This window comes from Podarcis cretensis, assembly GCF_951804945.1.
Source record: "Podarcis cretensis genome assembly, chromosome: 16".
NCBI lineage: Eukaryota > Metazoa > Chordata > Lepidosauria > Squamata > Lacertidae > Podarcis > Podarcis cretensis.
The window spans coordinates 42,276,474-42,290,435 of record NC_137186.1 but is presented as its reverse complement, the minus strand read 5'-3'; the positions used below and the strand labels follow the sequence as shown (position 1 = coordinate 42,290,435).

Below are 13,962 nucleotides of genomic sequence, written 5' to 3'. Positions count from 1 at the left end.
AAAGAGAAATTCCATTGGCTTGAGGAACAATCTGTGGAGTAGGCAATCTATAAATTTGTATCCAGAGTCTGGCATGGTTTTGCACAGGATTTGATGTGGCTTTTTATCTCGTAGACTGCACAAACAGCAGAAGATGCTTTGCAGATAGTTGAGCAGGTGACCAAAGAGAAGGAAGTCCTTCATAAAGAGAAGATGGAAACTTTGACATCCCTGGAGGATTCCAGGCAGGCTAATCAGAAGCTGCAGAAGGAGGTAAGCAAACCCAAATCCTGGCTGTTTGATAAAATGTGTGTCACTCAAAGCTGGAGAGCCTGGTTCTTAAATCTCTCCTGCAGATAGCTGGGTATCCAAGGGCAGGTCAGTGAAATGTTTCTGAATAGTGCATCCAGTCACCATGAGATGGAAGGGGCCGTAGCTCAGTGACAGAATGGGTGCTTTGTTTGCGGGAGGCCCCAGGCCCAGTGTCTGGCATTTCCATTTTAGAAAAGGGGTCATATAGCAGATGATAAGGAAGAAGCCACTGCCATTCAGAGCAGATGTTACTGGGTGGACTGCCCCCGGGCACAAGGCAGCTTCTTCGTTATCAAATGACAAATGGCCAGAGCCTAAATCCTAGTAACCTTTGGTAGAGGGAATGCCACTCCCTTTTCCCTTTTCTTGCCCCAGTGTGCTGAACATTATAGAGAATGTGTATCTTCTGGTGGTATCTGTAAATAATTTTACCTAGGAACAAATGAAGTTGGTTTATGTAGTGTCAGAGGTCTCCATTCTGTTTACTCTGAGTGGTGACAATTCTCCAAGATCTCAGGCAGTTTCCCATCCATGTCTGGTTCTGGACCCTTATCTTGGGAGCATGATGTAGGAAACCCATAAAAAGGAAAGCAGTGCACAGCCTCCAATTATTTTATTTACAATCTGATTTCCTTCAGTATTGTCTATTGGCCACAAACAACACTTAAACTTGAAAGCCTCCCTATTACTCAGTTCACTTTCTGGACTGTGGAGGGTGTGTCAGCTGCCCTGACGCCCCACAGACAGTGGCGTTGCTCCTGGACGGAAGGAAGTCCTGGAGCTGTGTTTCCCCAGCCTGGTGTTCCCTGTTCCCTCCAGCAGCAGCCATCAATGCTACTGGAGATCATAGAGCACTCAGGACCTTGAAGTCAGCTAATGCCAATGGTTGATTGCTAGATAGCTGAAAATTAAAATTAAAATCCAGCAGCTCTGTAATTCTTACAGAGCATCTGGAGATTATCTGTTACATAATAAAACACAATGCTGAGTGCATGTGAACAGACTGGGCTTACCAGCTGCTAGCAAGCTCTTACAGGGAAAACGAAACCGCCATAAATAAAGGCTTGAGGTCAGTTTGGACCAGAAACATCAGATTCATTGAAAGGATGGTAGTCTCAGCACCACCAGCTCAGTGCTTCTCTCTTTGATTCCCTCTGTTTAAGGTACTGTAGCAGCTCAGGGTAGAGGGCTTTCTTTTGTCTGGGCACACTCCATCCGTCATCTGCTGCTAAATGTGTAGGGATGTCAAATTAGGGTTGTCTGCCTTTCATCGTTGCTGCCAATTAATGTTTGATTAATATCTCTCCTTTGATGGGGCTCTTAATTCACAGAAGTTTTATGGTAAAACTTCTTTGCAAGATGGTTTATCTAATCATAAGCTAGCTGGTTTGCTAGTTTGGTGGAACTTGTAGCTTATTAAGCTTAATACATTTTACTTTTGGAAGGTGCCAGAAAGGATTTTACTGCCAATACTGTACTGAACCTGTTTTAAAGCAGACTCTGAGGTGTGTCACAACTTTAAAAAATGGAAAAGTAATTGAAATACCAATGCACTTTGGGGTGTACAACCCTCTTGTTTTCTGACAAGTGTAGCTATATTAAAATGATTCCAAGCAGGCATTACTTACCTTAGATTCAGAAAGGTTCTCTCTGCAAGTCAGATTAAAACTATAATTCTAAGGCAGTAATGCTTATGTGAGTTTTATCCTGCTCCCCTAGCAATGTGTTGGGACTTTGATTAATATATTTCCCCATTTGCCTTTATAGTCCTCTCCTTTGAATCATATTTAAAGCATTCAGCAACCCTAGATTTTGTTCTCCCTTACTTTTGATGGCCTGAAACCTGAAGCAGCCCTGTTCTGTACTGTTTAGTATTTACTGTTGGTTGTGCCTTAGGCAGTATACTGTTGTATGGCCAGATTGGGCAAGGTATTGAACAAGGCATTGGAAACGCATGACACAGTCTCCTGAATCTTTCAGGTTTTTAAAAAAGAAGCCACAGGGTTCCTAATTGGCTGAAGATTGTTACACTGTGGGACGCAGAATGCAGGGTTAACCTCTTTTCTTATACTAGTTCCCTAAACTAACACACACGCACACCCTAGACTGCTATTTTCACCATTTTGAAAAACAAGTTACTTTCTGTAATGTGGTAAATAACAACTTGCAGTTTTGTTTTTTTTAATAATAAAAAATGCCCGCCTATTGCTACAGTCTCAGTCCAATTCATGTAATCCTCCAGCTGCTTTTAAAAGAAAGCAAAATAGATGAGAGCCCCCTCCTCTGGTACAGAGCAAGCCAGTGTTCTGTAGAGACCTGGTGGTCGAGGGATGACCAGCAGATTGTCATTTAGGGACAACATGAAAACAGCCCCCTCCCCCGCAAGGCCCTCCCTCAGGTAATTCATGGCATGGAAAGAATAATGGCCTTGAAATGCCTCTTTAAAGATTAATGCTTACCAGTCTTTCCTGGATTCTCCCTTTTTAATTTGTTTTGTACACAGATCAGTTTTATTTGTGCAACAATGTTGTGTTGTGTACTTTACCTTGTTTTTATCTAAAGAAAATGATACTGTTTTTTGTATTTTTATTTTTCTGTAAACTACTTAGCAATTTTTACTATATTAAGCAGTATTAAAAATGGATAAATAAATGAAATGAAATGTCTCAGCCCCCTTGGTCCTTTCAGTCCCCCAGAATAGGAAGCCAAGTCTCCTTCTTGTTTTCTTTTCTCCTCCAAGTTGGATGCCCTTAAAGGAAGTGCCGTAAAGAGCAAGGAAGAGCTGAGCAAGTCTCAGGAGCTCCTCAAAACCGAGAGCAAGAAAATGGAAGAGATGAGAAAAGAACTGTAAGTGTTTAACTCTCTTACTCTTTATGTGAGACTCCGTTTATTATTCGTGAAAACAAAAGGTTTGTTCATGGTGTATGAGGGATGTTTTCAGTTGTTTAAAAAATAGTGGAGAAATTGTGTAGCGAGAACCATTCTTCCTTCTGAAACTTATGAGGATAACAAAGAATGACTAATATCTTTATTTAAAGGCACAAACTTTTTTGTTTTTAACGAGGGTCCACTTCATCAGATGCATGGTAACAGTTCCTGCGTCAGGAGACAGCAGTCCACAAAAACCAGTGTTGAGTCTTTAAAGTGCCACAAGACTCTTTTAAAAAAAGATACAGTGGTACGTACGCTTCAGGTTACATTCGCTTCAGGTTACAGACTCCGCTAACCCAGAAATAATACCTTGGGTTAAGAACTTCGCTTCAGGATGAGAACAGAAATTGTGCTCCGGCGGCAGCAGGAGGCCCCATTAGCTAAAGTGCTGCTTCAGGTTAAGAACAGTTTCAGGTTAAGAACAGACCTCTGGAATGAATTAAGTACTTAACCTGAGGTACCACTGTAGTGGTAAAAATTATGCAGTTATGGGTCAATGAAAGTTACTGGGCGATACCGATTGTTAATACAAATCATGTTATGTCGACTGCTGTGTTTGTGTTTACTGATTTGAAAGTATGCGTAGTTTGGCCACCTGGGGGCATGAGCACTTTCCAGATAGGGGCTTTTCCTCTCTCCCCACATTGTGCACACACAAAGCTGATCTCTTTCTTTTTTTCATTGCTCTGCTTGTTACTAATCATGATAACAGCATTACTGGTATTGCCTTAGACTTAGAGGAACAACCCCAAGCATAGATACCAGAGAATGTGGAATGCTTAATGCTAAGTGATAAGGGATTTTGTTTGCAAAAAAAGCCTTTATTTTTAATTTCCAGCAGGGTGGTGATGATTTGTTTCATTTTGTGTGGGATTTCCCGCCCCCCCCCCCCATATTTTGCATGAGCAGAAACAAACATGTTGGTTTTTCACGACTAGCTGTGGGAGAGATGCAGGTTCAGCCAAGTTTTGCAGTCTCTGTGGCAGAGAGGGAGGCAGGCTCTGTCACGCAAAGCACTCTATGCTTCAAATTCAACTCACAGTGGTCCCTCGTTTCTCTTTAAAACCAAGCCAACCCCATATTTGCATATTTGAGAAGCTATTTGATGGTGGGGAGCTCTTGATTTCCAAACCAATTTATTTGCTCTCAGGAGACATCAAGAGGAGATAATTATTTCCAGGGTTGTGTGCCAGGAATGAATGCTGCTCTGGGTTTCAGAACAGAACAAGTGTGACTGAATCAGTCAGGGTTCAAAACTGTATAGAAAAATGTTATTTAGATTTTATTGCAAGATGCTGAAGGTGGGAGATTACTATCAAGTTGGTTGATGCCTGTCCTAGAGTTATCCTTTATCTATGTGGTCAGATTTTTGGTAGAAATGGAAAGAAACCCAGGCCACAGAATTCTCAGGAATGTACTTAGAGTGTGCTCCAGATTCTTCTTTTGCAGCAACCATCGATAGAACTTTCCCATGCTGAATGACATATTTCAGACCCATGGATTGGAGGTTCTTCACTACCCTGTTAAAGCATCTCTAGCTGCTCTACACGGAACTCTTTTGACGTGTTAATACGTGCAAGAAATATGCCTTTGCATGTTTCACACAGCTACAAGTGCCAAGGAACTGAAACTGGCCTTGGCTCCCCACCCAGTGGTAAACATGCTTGCTACCACATAACGTTTGGAGTGGCTCTCCAGGGTTTTTTTGGGGGGGAGGGGACACCTGTATCTGAATGCTGGTCTAGCCAAGCCAGTCTTGGCCATACTGGGCTGGATGCACAACTGGTCTGGCTCAATAGAAGGCATGGGTTTCTCAAAATCAAGTCATACCAGACGAACTTCATTCCTTTTTTTGATAGAGTTACAAACTTGTTGGATCAGGGAAATGCTGTGGATGTAGTGTATCTTGATTTCAGTAAGGCCTTTGACAAAGTCCCTCATGATATTCTTGCAGAGAAGTTGGCAAAATGAAGGAAGTAGCTGTTAGGTAGAATTGTAGTGGGTTGATTGACAGAACCCAAAGCATGCTCACTAATGGTTCCTCATCATTCTGGAAAAAAGGGACAGGTGGGGTACTGCAGAGTTCTATCCTGGGCCCGTTGTTGTTCCATGACTTAGATGAAGAAATTGAGAGGGTGTTCATCAACTTTTGAGAGGGTGTTCATCAAATTTGCAGATGACACCAAACTATGAGGTACAGCTAATGCTACAGAAGACAGAATCAGGATTCAAGATGACCTTAAAAGGTTGGAGAACTGGACCCAAACTAACAGAATGTATTTCAATAGAGACAAATGTATTCCTGCACTTGGGCAGGAATAACCACAAATATAAGATGGGGTACACCTAGCTTACTAGCAGTACATGTGAAAAGGATCTAGGGGTCTTAGTAGACCACAAGCTTCACACATGTCAACAGTGTGATGCCACAGCAAAAGGGCTTAACAGAAGTCTCGTGTCCTGATCAAGAGAAGTAATCGTCCCATTTTATCAGACCGCACCTGGAGTCCTGTGTCTAGTTCTGGGCACCACAGTTTAAGAAGGATATTGAGAAACTGGAACATGGAGGGCAACCAAGATGGTGAAAGGTCTGAAAACCAAGCCTTAGGAGGAGCAGTTGAAGAGGCTGGAAAAGAGGAGACTGAGAGGAGATCTGATGGACATCTTCAAATATCTAAAGGACTGTTACATGGAAGATGGAGGAAACTTGTTTTCTCCTGCTCTGGAGGGTAGGACCAAACCAATGGATTCAAGTTGCAAGAAAGAAGATTCTGGCTCAACAGTTGGAAGAGCTATTTGACAATAAGAGTTGTTTGACAGTGGAATGGATTCTTCCACCTTCTGAGGATTTTTAATCAGAGGTTGGATGCTCATCTTTCATGGATGCTTTGGTTGAAATTCGTGCATTGCAGAGGATTGGACTAGATGACCCTTAGGGTCCCTTCCAACTCTACAATTCTATTATTCTTTCTCCAAAAATGTCTATTAGTGGGCCTCATTCTTACTCTCCAGCAATCCAAGCATCACTCAAGACCACTTATAGAACAAGTGCATGGTTGCTTTTTGAGGTGACAAACCAAAACAGCTAGAAAACTCTTAGATGTTGGAACTCCTAATGCAGATGATCTCAGGGCTCTTCAGTGTTGCTGACGCTGATCGTTCACCATAAAACATTTTAAATTTGAGCTGGGTGGCTGAGTCTTTTGGTTATGACCCCTCTGTGGATGGAAATTAACCCAGGAGCACACTAGATGGTGTGCTGCTTGCACTGTACTGATTCTTGATGCTTCCTGCACTGCTTCTCTCTAGTTCAGTGGTTCCCAATTAGCTAATTACTGAGGACTCCCTATTTATCAAAAGCCAAGCCACAGACCCCCTGCTTTAGAAAATTTTGGTAACTATGGTAGTTACCTCTGCAAAGCAATTTTTTGAACAAAATATGAGGTGGCCCCTAATAAGCAAAGGATTTTAGGTACATAGTAAAAAACAAACAAACAAACAAAACCCAGGGCTGAGTGATACCTGGTTTTCAACATCGGAATATATCAGCAACTAAACATCACAATATTCCAATATATCACAATGTCTGAAATCAGGCGTGGGGATGAGGGAGGGAGCAGCCATAGAGATCGGATGGGAGGGGAGAGGAGAGGAAGCGGAGGCACCTTCATCACGTGGTTTGAGTCGGAGGGCATAGGGATGGAGCCTTCATTGGCGGGGCAGCCAGTGAAGTTGCATATCCTCTGTGGCTGCTGCTGCTTTCCTGCTGACTGAGAAAAGCTGCTCTACCTCAGTGCTAGGGGAAGGGAGTGCCACTGTGCCTTGACGTGAGGGCCATCAGCTGTCCTGTTCTCCGTCAGCATAAGGGGAAGATAGTGCCTCGCAATCGGTTGCCCTGGTCTCCCTCAGCATGAGGGAAGGCAGCTCAGATCAGCAGCGTTATCGGCTGAGATAATCATGTGATGTCGGCAGTGCCTTGAAATTGGCTGCCCTGCATACATATTGCTGTGTCATTTTGCCGAGTCAAAATCGTTAACGCGGTGTGATTTCAAAACCAATTTTGGCCGATATATTGAAAAATTGCACAGCGCTAAAACAAACCATAAAAATCATGATATTACCATGCAAAAATGACAAAAATGTAGTTCAGGGGGATGCAAGAGATGGAGCTGTGGACCCCCTGGGTGCGTTCCGTGGACCTCCAGAGGGCCCTGGACCCCTAATTGGGAACCAAAGCTCTAGTTGTTTGCCACTAGGGGATGATTAGCAAGCAAGCAGTGTAGTAGTGCAAGCCATAAATGTCCTCATATACAGGCAGAAGGCAATTTGTGGGCTTTTGCTTCTTACCCTCCAAGGTACCTGGTTGATCTTGTAACACAACTGACTTATTTTATTTTATTTTCATCTCCCTCTTTCTTCTGGGTGGCTGTGGAATGTTTGCCATTCACAAGCAGCAGAGAAGCAAAAAGCTGGGAGAGGAGGGAGAGAGTTAGGAGTGGGGAGTAGAAAGCACTGAAAACCCACCAAAATTAGCCCTAAAACAACTCTTGACAATAACATAGCTGCCACTTTGTGAGTATTTTTCACTCTCCAGGTCGCACCAGACGATAAGACGCACCTAGTTTTGGGGGGAGGAAACAAGAAAAAAATAATTCTCTAGCTGTTCTGGCTTCTGGGATAGCTGCTGAAGCCTCTCCTGGGCAGCGGGATGAAGGCTCCCCCTGCCCGGAAGAGGCTGCCCACGGGTAAGCTGCCCTCTGTACCTTCCCCCATCTCCCACAAGAACCGCACGCTCTTTAAAGGGAGTGCGGTTCTTGGGGGCTTTTCTGGGAGGTGGGGGAAGGGACAGAGTCGTGTGTTCTGTCCCTTCCCTCCTACTTCCCACAAGAGGAAGGCAAAGCCTTCGTCCCGCTGCCCTATGGAGGCTTCACGGGGGCTATCCAAAAGCCAGAATAGCTAGAGGGAGCGCTGTAGCTTTGCGCGAAGCCTCCGCAGGGCACGGGGAGCCTTCATCCCCGTGCCCTGCGGAGGCTTCGCGGGCTGTCCCAGAAGCCAGAACAGCGAGACGGAGCACTGCGCAGCGCTGCCTCTCTCTGTTCTGGCTTCTAGCTTAGCCGTGCAGCCTGCATTCGCTCCATAAGACACATACACATTTTCCCTTACTTTTTAGGAGGGAAAATGTGCGTCTTATAGAGCGAAAAATACGGTAAACCGTATTGCATATTTCACCCTGCACCTATTGCAAGATTGTTGAGCGGGGTTTTAATTAGAAACAAATTGCTGCAACATCTGGGGGCTGGTTGTGTGTGTGTTGTTGTTGGGGGGGATTGTGGCAGTCTGCTGCCTGAACTCTTCTTCAGTTTCTCTCAGCTCACACCATTCATGAGAGAAGAATCTTAACATGGTTATACTTGACCCAGCCCACTTACAGCTATGATAAATGTGTGTATTTGCTTTTTTAAAAAATGTTTCAAATGGCATGGAAAGTAATTCATTTAAAAAGAAGTGATTTCACACCTAGCATCCACTGCCTTCCTTTCGAAGATCGATGCTGGACAGAGGAGGGCATTTGGGATGTGGGTTGTCACCTTATTAAATATCTCATCAAGCATGAGATTTTCTCTCCCTTCCTTTTTTTTTTTTGCAAGCTGCAAAGCTGATTTCTCTCCCACTGTTCCCCTCCCTTGCCCTTCTTGTTCCTATGGTAACCATGCGCTCTCTGTCTTCACAGAGAAGTACTAAAGCTGGTAGAGGCTGAGAAGTCCCAGCAGCTTGCCGTCTTGCAAGAAGAGAACATTAAACTTGCCGAGGAGCTTGGCAAAGGGGAAGTCACCAGTCACCAGAAGGTATGTCCTTTCACGTTGACTTTCCAGAGGTGGAGTTTGCTGTAAGCGAGTTTTTAAGAGCTAGCCATGCTCTTCCATTCGTGTGTGTGTGAGAGAGAGAGAGACAGAGAGATATTTCGGCACATGCTGATGATTGAGGGAAATTGTCTTTCAGGGTATAAATGCCAGGAAAGCAGCAGCAACAAGGCAACGAGAACTTAAAATGAATTCAGTGTTTATTGTGGTGTGATCTTTTGTGGGCGGCTGAAGCTAGCAAAAGTCCACCCTGACAGGAAAGCCAGTCTATCTCCAAGGTGCTACGTTTGTGGCTCTTCCATTGGGTTTTAAAGTATTTGAGCATAATATCTTCAAAGATATCCAAGAAAGGGGGGAAATTGCATAATGCCCAACAAATCCCTTGCAGGAGAGAGGAGGTTTGATGGAAAGAAGTGTTGATTGTTAACAGGGGTCTACATCTATTGGCTTTAGAGATTGGTCAGCCTTCCTGTCAGTGGCTTTCCTTACATTAATATCTCTATAATGGGATTTTCGTCACAGTGACCTTCTGAAGCTGCTTGCTGAACCCCCGCTCCCAAACCAACAACACACCCCAGCACTAATTTGTAAAAGGGATGTTTGAGCAAGTGAGCAAAACTGTTTTTAAGTATTGAAAGCTGTGCTTGATTATTTTGAATTGGAATGTGTGCAAATGAGATTCATTGTGCTTGCTATGAGATTTGCTTGGGATAGATGTGTGGTCATTTAGTAGCTATATAAAATCTACTTCATACCATTTATTAACATATACATATAGTATGGGCCTTTCACTCACAATCTCTGTTGAAATGAATGGGAGTTGGCCAGGATCACACACTTGGTGCTGACTCAAGGGATCTGTGTTCTGCTTCAGCCTTTGCACATCACACACAAGCAACTTTCAGCTAACTTCTAAGTCAGGGATCTAAGAAAAACTCTGCAATGGCCCCAACACCTTAGAGAGCATATTATGTTCACACAATCTGTCATCATCTTTTCATCCTTCTCCTCATTGGGTAGTAAGTGTATTCATTGCAGAGGTAACAAGACGATCCAAAACCTGTAGTCAGAACCAAGTATCTGGGTACATCTACTTAATATCTTTCTAATTTTGCCGCCATGCATCATGTTTTGAAGTAATTTGCAATCATATTTTGATTTGGGTTAGGATTTTTGTGCGAGAGGAATGAGTAGGAGACAAGCATGGATTCTTCTACAAGCTTTAATTTGCAAATATGAGGACTAGGAACTTGGTTATTCAAAAGAGAAGCAAATGTCCTCAGCAACCTAGGGATATGCAGAATGCCCAAGCTTTGTCATTAGTATCGCTTTGGGCTTGAAAACTATATCAGCAGTAGTTGGGAAGCTGAGAAGAAACTGGGACACTGAGGAGGCAGAGAGCCCGGGCATTACATTTCAGCCTCTTACAGCAATTCTTGTCCTTTTGTCTCTTGGGAAAACCTGCAGGGGTCCCTGGACTAATTAATGTGAACTAAAATAGTATGTAGACCTTATTGCAACCACAGGCTCCGATGCTGGACGTGTACCAACAAAGCACTCTGGGTATGGCTTGCAGACATACATTTTTTAAAAAATTGAATTTTAAATTTGATTTGTAAGCAACTTTAAATTATTGGATAAAGAGGGGGCACTAATAATGGGTATCTGCCCAAGGCATGGTAGTCATGGAGCTAAATACGTGATAAAGCCTAGTGTAGCTAATTAGCCCAGATCAGCCACTTCTGCAAGGCATCCCAATGCTCCCTTTCAATACAGGAGCACCCCCAGCCCAGCAGAAGCGAGTAGCTTACCAGAAGCCGGAGATTATACGAATGGAAGCTTGGTGGAGCAAAAATAGAGCAAGTTCTAAAATTTCAATACCTAGGAGTTATTTTTCAATACAATTTGGGGTGGAAAGCTCAAATTCAACACCTACTTAACAAGGCCAAAACTCTGTCATATGCGCTCCTCCGATTCTTTTTTTCGGATGGAGCTTTGCACGTTCCCTCGGCCCTAAAGGTGTTCAAGGCAAAAGTGGTTGCCGTGCTTGCTTATGCTGCCCCGCTTTGGGCTGTGATGACAGATCTTGCTCCTCTCGAGACACTGCAAAATCAATTTCTACGTCGGCTCCTAATGCTCCCTCTGTGCGTAAGCAACGCAGCCTTGCGACTAGAATTGAAGATCGCATCCTTAGAAACTTGCCTGTGGAAGCAAGTCTTCAATTATTGGTTATCATTGTGGCATAGACTACCAAACCATTACCTTGTCCAATGCTTATGGCGAGATGAATTATCTAGCCCTTGGACTAGTAGAATTCATGCCAAACTCCTGAGTTATGGAATCTCTCCTTCAGATTCCCTAAAACTAGACCAAATTACTGCTCAAAGACTGATCCGCCAAAGACTGGATGACATCGATCTACAGCGAAATTATATGCTGGGGGGAGGTGTTTGTTCGCCTCAGAACATTGGTATCACATTAACCTACTGCGTTCCATCATACCTCTCCTCCCTTTCGACTGTTGCCCAAAGACTGGCCTTCACCAAAGCGAGGTTCAACGTTTTTCCCTCCAACGTCCTGAGACATAGATTCTCAAAGGGCCAAGCCCCCGCCATGTGCGAATGTGATAAGGAGACACCGGAGTCGCTCCAGCACATTATGTTCACTTGCCCCCTGTTTAATGTGCCACGGGCAAATTTGTTGGGATCAATCATACAGAAACTAGAGGGCACCCCATCAAAATTCCACCTTGCCCAAATCTTGCAGGATAAGGATACTCATATGACCCTGAAAGTGGCAAGGTTCCTGGTCGCTGTCCTTACCCAAAAGCGACGCCAAGGGGCACTACAAGCTAACTAAGGCGTAGTATGCCATTCTATTCTATAGTATTTTATTGTTATAGTGGTGCTTTAGTGGCTGTTTTCCCCACGTGCACAAGTTGTTATTTATGTCTCGTTTTTACCTGTATGGGCCTATGGCCGTAAATAAAATTACTTACTTGCTTACCAAGTTGGTGGGTAAGGATTGCTGAAGTGGAGGCAGCCTAAATCTACCTCTCTAACTTCTTAAAATTCAAAATCACACCAGGAAGCACAATTTGCCAGTCCCTTCTCCTGCACAGGTCCTCTTGCAATAAAAAGAAGTTGCTCACCTATCTGCATTTCCGTTGCCCCCATTACATAAGGCTTCGGGAGGGGTTTCCAGGTGGAAATTGGTTAAGAGAAAGAGCTTAACCCAAAGTTAAATCTGGTCCAAGGATTTTCTGCCTCTTCTTCACCTTCCCTTGCTGCATATGACAGTTGTTGGCAGAGAAGTCCTAGAGTAAAGAAATCTGGTAACTGGAATTGGAGTGTTAGCTTAGGAAGAATATCCACCTACCAAGTTAGGGTGCCAAGGAATGTGAATTGGCTAGCCCTAAAACGTAAGTGAAACATGTTCATTTGCTAAGGTTTTTTCAACAGTGTTGTGAGCAACCCTGGATGTTCCTTGGAACCTTATCAAAAAGATCAGTAATGGCAGCCAAGTCCATTGGTTTATCATTACCACTATAACTCAGCAAGATGTTCTAGGGCGCACTGTTAGCTCACACAGAGCAGTGATGAAACCTGACCAGCACCCATGTAAACTGAGTGTGTGTACGGTTGTCAGGCCCCTTGGGCCTGAAGTCTCCAGGTACACCCACCGCCCCCAGCTGGCAGGCTGCCCTACCCAGGCTGCCTAAGCAGGTAGGAAGGAGTGATCCCCTTACTTCAGCTGGACCTGGGAATACAGTGGTACCTCGGGTTACATACGCTTCAGGTTACAGACTCTGCTAACCCAGAAGTAGTACCTCGGGTTAAGAACTTTGCTTCAGGATGAGAACAGAAATCATGCTCTGGCGGCAGCAGGAGGCCCCATTAGCTAAAGTGGTGCTTCAGGTTAAGAACAGTTTCAGGTTAAGAACGGACCTCCGGAATGAATTAAGTACTTAACCCAAGGTACCACTGTACCCCCTTTCACTAAGATTTCTGACTTAAATTCCAATGAGTGACCTATTTGCTCATTTGTTGGACCTTGTGTTTTTTGTTTGAAAATAACAACGACTGTGCCTAATGAGATCAATGAGGCCTGATCCATGACATCTCCAGGAGCCGCCCCCAGGTCTCAGGTTTGGCCCTGAAATCTCAGGAAGTGGGAGGCTCCTGCCCTGGCAGCCATGCGTGTGTGCCCTAAAAGAACTCTCTGGTTCTATGGCAGAGAAGCCAGTGTGGAAAAGGTCCCTGAAGACCTCTGCTTTAGAATGTACATCAGAGAAGGGCTTGCATAAAATTCAGATGGCCAGCCTTTTATTTGTCCAGAGGAAGTTAGAAAGCAGTAAATGAAAACTGTCCAGAATGAGCTTATTTTTCGGAGTGAGATTTAATGTCTTTAAAACTAGCAAGATGAGTCTTCCACTTACCTTGCAGGTATTTTTGATTGGTACTGCTATGATAACAATATAAATTCTGGCCAGTATCTGTTAGTGAATCTGTATATGCCTGAGGCATTTTGCAGATTTAACTGGTATTGTTTCATCAGAGTTTTATATTTACATCTGAAGTTTGTGTATTTGAGTAGAGGAAATATGGGTGTTCTCTTCATGGCTGCTTAAGTAATTAGCTGCTTTGTAATTAATTAAAGGATATTCAATCATATATTAGACCCTTACCTTGGGAAAATTTTCTGACTTGTAGTATTTCAGATCTTTGTGTGGCAGCCCTTAATTTAAAATTAGGAAGTTTTATTACTTTAAAAAATTAATCCTCCATTCTACGTATTTTTTGCTGAAAGAATTTCCCATAATCCATTTGGTCCTGCTGGGGGTAGCATATGCAATTTTTTTCGGTTGATGGGGGCAGGG

The 13,962-nt window shown here is 43.7% G+C and overlaps 1 protein-coding gene across 13 annotated transcripts in view; it reads left to right on the top strand.

Annotated features, from left to right (window-relative positions):
- CLIP1 (CAP-Gly domain containing linker protein 1) overlaps positions 1-13,962 on the top strand; it is a 106,006-nt gene that overhangs the window by 71,748 nt on the left and 20,296 nt on the right. For all 13 annotated transcript variants that reach the window (XM_079957743.1, XM_079957744.1, XM_079957745.1 and 10 more), the window contains 3 exons: positions 115-252; positions 3,032-3,138; positions 8,954-9,068. In XM_079957743.1, the coding sequence (XP_079813869.1) occupies positions 115-252; positions 3,032-3,138; positions 8,954-9,068 (360 nt within the window). The remainder of the gene's footprint in view (positions 1-114; positions 253-3,031; positions 3,139-8,953; positions 9,069-13,962) is intronic.